Source organism: Embiotoca jacksoni, unplaced genomic scaffold (assembly GCF_022577435.1).
Source record: "Embiotoca jacksoni isolate LCO1_2020_lvr unplaced genomic scaffold, fEmbJac1.0.p SCAF_56, whole genome shotgun sequence".
NCBI classification, from domain to species: domain Eukaryota; kingdom Metazoa; phylum Chordata; class Actinopteri; family Embiotocidae; genus Embiotoca; species Embiotoca jacksoni.
In genome coordinates, this window is record NW_027185410.1 from 1,448,735 (window position 1) to 1,455,641 (window position 6,907).

At 43.4% G+C, this 6,907-nt stretch overlaps 1 protein-coding gene across 2 annotated transcripts; it reads right to left on the minus strand.

Moving 5' to 3' along the window:
• Positions 1–352: 352 nt before the first annotated feature.
• Positions 353–5,572, minus strand: lins1 (lines homolog 1). Of its 2 annotated transcripts, none has more exons than XM_069172912.1 (6): positions 5,213–5,572; positions 5,049–5,138; positions 4,320–4,452; positions 3,101–3,682; positions 1,390–1,564; positions 353–1,184 (listed from the first exon to the last, which is right to left on the minus strand). In XM_069172912.1, the coding sequence occupies exons 1-6, from the start codon at positions 5,510–5,512 to the stop codon at positions 368–370; spliced, it is 2,097 nt and encodes a 698-aa protein (XP_069029013.1). In that variant the 5' UTR covers positions 5,513–5,572; the 3' UTR covers positions 353–367. The 2 variants fall into 2 exon arrangements, with proteins under 2 accessions (XP_069029013.1, XP_069029012.1); XM_069172911.1 differs by having other exon boundaries at positions 1,390–1,567.
• Positions 5,573–6,907: the final 1,335 nt, after the last annotated feature.

Here is a 6,907-nt window from a genome sequence, read left to right on the forward strand (position 1 = left end):
AGATCTTATAGAACCACATCATCCCAGAGTTTCCAAAAGCAGAATGGGAGGCGGAGCTTCAGTTTTCAGGCTCCCAGTTTGATTTGTGATGCTGACACATGCTCTACTCATAACATCAGACTGAAAATCTTCCATTTTTGATAAAGCTCAGTTAAACCTTAGTTCTGCTGTTATGGGCTGAGGCTGCTGGGGGACCTCATGTGATGTGCTGACCTGCTTCGTCTCCCATAGTTTTGCTCATTGTTGTCTCTCTGTGCTTTCATTTGTAGGTATTAAACACCTACAGGTGTAAAAGATTAAAATTTCCTAAATATTGCCAGAGTTTTTTATACACGCCACATAACAAAACACATCTTTATCATATTTGTCATTTATTGGAGTGTAACGGATGTGACTGCTGGTAACAGCTCTCTACTTGAGCGAGGAGCTTTAAGAGTGAAGAAGCGTTGTACGGGAAGAGTTCCTTCGTCTGCAGCCTCGTCACCACCTTGCTGAGCTCGGACAAACACAGGACCGCGGACGTTTCACATGTCACCTTCCCTGACGGCGGCGCCATGCTCGCACATGATGTCTCCTCACGTAACACCGACAAACCTTCTGCTCTTCTTTCCAGGGAGGAGTTTGAATCACTCAGAGAAGGTTTTGATGACTCGCATAGTTTCTGCGTCGTAGATATTGGTGGTCCGAAAGTCTCCCGTTTCACATCAAAGGCACTAAATCTACTTCTGTCACATACGGACGGTCCCGGTTCGACCTCAGAAACCTCCATGTCCTCTGGATCGGACTCATCAGAACTATCGTAATCCACGAGGCGAAGCTCCGCAGTCATCCTTTCCATGGTAGGATTAACATCAGCGGGCCGAACACGGGAAATGACGTCACCTTTGTGTCGCTCACCTCTATTTGTCAGTTTGGACCTATCGGCACCACCCGAGGCAGCGAGTGTCGCACGCTGTGTCGCGTTGTCGCACGCTGCAGCGAATCCCCGCCAGTCGGTCCCGAGATACTTCAGGTAGCGCACAAAGTACTCCAGGAAGCAGGTTTCCGAAGAGATGAGGAAGTCGAGGAGGATGCTGTGGTCGAAGGAGACGCTCTGAAGCAGCAGCACGAAGTGGCAGTGGGGGTTGCAGCCGGACGCGCAGGCGGCCTCCGACACGGTGACATCATCCAACCGCGAACACAGTCTGCAGGAGACGAGCGGGTAACTTTACAAACTCTATCAGTTCATTAAAAACACAATCGAATCTACTGCATATCATGAAGTTTTTTTTATGATCTCTGGAGGGAAAAATAATAACAGCCTTCAGGAATCAAACCAAACACTTTTTCCCTATTACCTGTATTTCATTATCATGTCAATAAAATAAATGACACATATGTCTGTTGTACCTGTGATTAAGGAATATAGCGAGCAATGCTCGGGCGGCCTCCATCATGTCATCGTCCTGTTCTGCAAACAGCAGGCTGATCCAGCAGCAGCGGTGAGTGACCTCCGGCAGCTGGACACTCAGGAAGCCCCATAACCTCTGGAGATACCCAGAAACCTCGGCGGCACTGTGCCCTCCTGCTGTGAGAGGATAAACGGGTGTCAGCACGGCCACTCGACTCACACAGGAAAGGAGCTTTTCTGCTGTATTATTTCTAGTTTGGCAATTTGCACGTGTTTGAAAATTTTAAATCATCAAGATCATTGATCACGAGACCCAAAAATTATACAGCAGCATCGTCGATTGAATGTGTCCCCTTGGATTTAAACTTTTCCTCTGCATCAAATGGTGCGTTCATGAGCAAGTGGGAAAGTTCTGCTCTCCGAGTGGGAGAAATCACCTGAAACACATCTTGAACTGAAGTCTGACACGACGTCACTCGAGATGGAAATGTTGGTGGTGAAAGGAAGTTAACTGCTCAGAGCCAAACATAAATCCCTTCATGGTCAGTTTAGGTCATCGCGCTGTTAAACAATACGAGTTATTATATTGATGAACAACGTAGAAATGTACTGTACAAAATAATAAAGACCTTGTAAACGCCATTTGTTCGCTGTGGTGGTTGACACGGGTTGTTTGTCACTTTTCAGTATTCAGACAGCAGATAGAACAGGTTGTTCTCATGTGAACGCTCACAACTGGGATGTCGGAGGTTACCGAAAACGCACCGTCATTACAGTTAATTAGACGGATCACACTGCATGAGGAATCGGCTCTTATTAAAAAGCTCCGCCGTGAGCTGTCGGAGCAGCAGATGGTAAATTTATCCGTGTTTACACATCATTCACTTGGAGTCTCTGGCTACCTGATGAGTGCAAGAGCCGTGTTTTCCTTTTGATCTGTTCCAAAATGTAAGAAAATAAATGAATATATATAAAACAAGGGTGCTTTGATCAAAACTGCTCAACATTTAATCACTTTAAAGTTCTCATTGTTTTCAAGCACCGACTCAGGATCAGTTACAACACGTACGATGTCCAACCTTTTGTTTTCTGAGAGCTCCTCATGTTTAGTAACATTTATTCACATAGCTGACCTCCACCCAAACCAGCTGAATCAACTTCTTTTATGTGGACAATAACAAATAAAGACATGTTTTCTATCACAACAGTTTCAATTCAACAGGATGTGCACACTTTTTTCTGTATGCACTTCTTTATGTGTTCAAGTGATGGTGGTGGTTATTTTTCTGTATCTACAATTACACAGATGTGCTTTGAGTGCATTGCACGCAACTCCCGTGTGGCCAAACTGGTTTGAAAAGTGTCAAATAAAATGTCCTGTTATATGATTAAACAGGAAAATCCAGTGTTTCCTTTCGATGCGTCGCCCCTGGCCCTCCTGAAAGAAACACTATTCTTGGTCAAAACCTCGTATATGGTTGCACCCTGTGTGAAACTGGAGGGTCGCAGCAATCAGTCAAATTGCAGAGTTACTTTCATCTCTCAGTCACTCAGTGACAGACACTCTTTATAGCTCCGCCCCGCTGTTGCGGTCGAGCTGAAAATAATGTTAATGTTATTTACCTGATTTATGAGCACCTGTTTTTTTTCTTCAGCTCAGTGTGAGAGGCACTGTGCACCAGCTTTGTGTTTCTCATTGAGGATTCTCACCTGTTGCACGGGCTGTTTGGATGTGAAACTCGACGGACTTGAGCAGAATCAAGCTGACCGCTCTCAGCATCACACAGTCCGGTTCGGGACTGTCCTCCCCCCGGGTTTGTCTGGTCCCTCCAAAGAAAGCATCCTGCTCCACCTGAACGGTCTGTAACCAGTCATTAGCCACCGCCGTCAACACGCTCCGAGTCAGCAGGCTCATGTCATAGCTCTGGTTCTCACGAGTCCGCTGGCCGGACAGCGCTTCTCCTAAAGCCCAGTCCTCTCCGACCTTCTGGAGCACTGCCCTCTTCAGGAGCAGCACCGCTTGCTTTTTGACAAAATACTGCGAGGAGCAGCTGACGGTCTTCAGGAGGGCCGAAGAGTGAACATGGATCGTCAAACGTCCGCCACACATCAAACCGGCTGCCGTCAGCACCTCCAGCAGATCCAGCAGGAGGCAGGACGTTGCTCCCCAGAGTCGGCTGCTGGTGAAGTCCACCGGAGACCGCCGTGCTTCTTCCTTCTCTTCGGGGAGGAATCTTAAACATAAAGCACTTAAGCTGCAGTCAAAAGCTTCCAGAAGTTTCTGAAGGATGTCTAATGGAAGAAAAAAAACAAGCATGTAAAATGAGAGATTCGACACAACGACAAAATAAATATCTTCCTGCAAGGCTGCTCTGCTTTGATGAGTTACCTCGCTGGCATTCAAATCATTTTGTACAATACAGTTTTAATAGGTGACTTCACTTTCATCCTGTTCTCATCCAGCAGTTACATCTAGATACATGAGAAAATAGCTTTTTTTTGCCTTCACTTTTCAGGAGGAATAAAATGTTCTTTTTCAATTGTAAACAAATTCATCCACAATTGTGTGTTGCTCAAAAAACCAAAAAAACTCAAAAGGTATCTTTGTTGAAATATATGTGTATGTTTTGAGTTGAATTATTGTTATTTTAAAGACCTAACATAAGATGTAACATCAGCTGTGTTTCTCTTATTGTAGCAGATTTTATAAAGTTGGAAGTGACTGACGTGGTCTAGTTTTTTTTGGAAGAGAACTTTACTTGAAACAGGAAGAGACTAAAAACATGATTTGAACTTCTGCTGTCTGATCAACATGAAATCCCGCTGTGACTAAAACTCTTATTATGGGTTCACACCGTCAGTCCGTCACTAAGATCTGAGTTGAACTAACACCAAGTTTAAAAATGCACACAAAGCGAGCAGGTTTTACCTCGATGAGCTCCTTTAAGAAGTTTCTTCATGACTTGTGTCAGCGACCACAGACAGGCGTCCAACTCAGGACCAGGACGGGAGCCGTGAAATGTTTCCACACACTTCTCCTGCCAGACGGGACTGACCACTCCCTGAGAAACCAAGGCATAAAAACACAGATGCATAAAATGTTGGAGTAGTGCAGTAATCACTGCTGATCTGCCTAATTTAATATGTTTGATTTCCCTCTATAAACCATCTCTCTGTTTGAATTTCATCTTTCTCGCCGTGTCAGTTTTTGTAGGGCAGAATTAGTTCCAGCTCTTCGCACGCTCTTACTCACGATACATCGTTTAGAATGGAATTAGATGGGCATGTTGTGGCGTACAGAGCTCATACTTCCCTGTAAATTCATAAGAATACTACGCAACAGTAAATTCACATGAACGTTTCTAAAAACAGACAGTATCTTTTGGACAAGGCTATCAAGACTGTGAGGTATTAGAGCTTCTTGTGTTATAGTTTTAAATCATCTTCTTCATTATAATTTTGTTTTTGTCTTATATGGTGCAATAATATGAAAAACATTTCACTTGTCCGGTATATTGACAATAAATGACAATGAATCTAAATTTGATTGACAGTGAGATATTTAAACCCGTCATTTTAGACACAAGAAATGGATATTTGGACACGTATCTAACAGAATTATGCTTCTAAAATCAGGACTGACGGCCTGAGTACTCACAGATTTGTGGAGATGGTAGAAAACACACGTTGATGCGCTCTTTGCAGCCAGATGGGAGATAATCTGGTCCTCGGACTGGAAGTGGTGGACCTGCGGAGTGGCGGCATGTTTATGACGTCACTGCTTAAAGCACGTATTACGCTTACTTTCTGTTTTGCACTTACAAGCTGCGGCATGAGATCCATCTCCTCACACAGCAGCCTCTGGGCTTCCTCGTAGTACGAGGCCGCTGGTGGCGGCAGCCTGTGAGACTGGAGGCTGCAGGTTATCTTCTCCACCAGAGTCAAAGCGACGCAGGTCAGCTCCGCTCTCTCTGCGGGAGAACGCTCACCGCGCACCGGGCCGCGCACCGGACGCACCGCGGAAAACATCACACGCGCTACATTCGCAGCACTTTGGTCGGGACACGATCCCGAGAGAAAACATCTGTACACATCTGTCACACGGTTAAATAACGGCTCCATCGGTGGGCTGGTCGCTGCTACCTCCTGCACGAGCTCCGTGTTGACAATGTGACGCCTCGTCTTCTTCAGATGGCAACCAGCTTATAAGACCTTTACCGCCACCTGCTGGACTGGAATATATGACAGTCTATAAGCAGGGGGAAACATTGAAACTAAATATTTTTCCCTTATGCCTATCTTCTTCAAATATTTCATTAGAACTGGAGGCCTTTTCTGTAAAACTTTACCAAACAAACTCTTTAATATTACATCCAGTCTTTCTTTCTTCCTTCGGTAGTTTTACCAGCTCACGTCCTTTCTGCCTGTAACTGTTGTACTTATCTTTTCCCCCCAAACCTTTATTTGTGGTAAAATAAAGTTGGAGCCTTTTAGTGCTTTAAAATTTGACAGCCTATCACCATCACTGATCTTGTAATGTTGCCACAACACTGGTTGACATGTAACAATAGTTCAGATCCAATACTTCAACCTGAGGTTTGTGTGTGTGTGTGTGTGTGTGTGTGTGTGTGTGTGTGTGTGTGTGTGTGTGTGTGTGTGTGTGTGTGTGTGTGTGTGTGTGTGTGTGTGTGTGTGTGTGTGTGATCCATCTGTATGTCTGCATGTCACATGGTGGATTGACATTAAAGAAGTTGAAGTTGAAGTATTCGGATAAGATGTAAAGACCAAGCTACACCAATAAAACATAAATAGTTCATTTTAAAATGCATTTTTCAAATAAATATTTGTTCAACTTTTTACTGAATGAACTGCATTTGCAGTATTGTTACTACAGTATGAAACCACACAGCAGAGACAATAATTAGAGTCAACTAACTGTTAGAAAGAAAAAGATTTCATCTTAAATGACTGTTGTACTGTTTTGATTGTGGCCCATTTTATCAGACCGTTGTGTCAGCTCAAAAGGGCAACTGCTGATACTCCGACTCATGGTTCCAAATCAATTGATCTTTTTCCCATTTTTTTTTTAAACAAATAGATATTCAAGAGACCCATGCCAATTTCTACATCATTTGATCTAATGCATAGCTTATAAGATGGTCGTATGAATCGTTTACCAAAAAGTGGCCCATTTCAGCTGACTTCTTTATACATCAACAAAATCTGGCAAACACAAAGCCAGTTGGTAGACGGTGTAGGTAGTGTACAACAAACAGAGCTATTTCCAGCCTTTTTTTTTAATTTACAAAATAAAATGTGTGTAAGTTTAATATCTCATTTATGAAGGTTACAAATATTGCACTGACATCAATGATTCTGCATTTGTTGATAAATTGTTTTGCCACAATAATCAGACTATTGTACATCATTTCATCATTCATGCTGTGTAAAATGTAAATAAAAACAGGTTGTAAACAGAGATTCCACGAATTGTACATAAGATAAGATGAACCACCT

What these genes read in the sequence shown, in the direction of transcription:
- lins1 (XM_069172911.1), bottom strand. Translation starts at nt 5,512, where the DNA reads ATGGAGCCGTTATTTAACCGTGTGACAGATGTGTACAGATGTTTTCTC. An exon ending in TGGATCTCATGCCGCAGCTT is followed by an intron (nt 5,139 to 5,212) that starts GTAAGTGCAAAA and finishes GCCACTCCGCAG; the next exon opens with GTCCACCACTTCCAGTCCGA. An exon ending in CCAAACAGCCCGTGCAACAG is followed by an intron (nt 1,568 to 3,100) that starts GTGAGAATCCTC and finishes ATCCTCTCACAG; the next exon opens with CAGGAGGGCACAGTGCCGCC.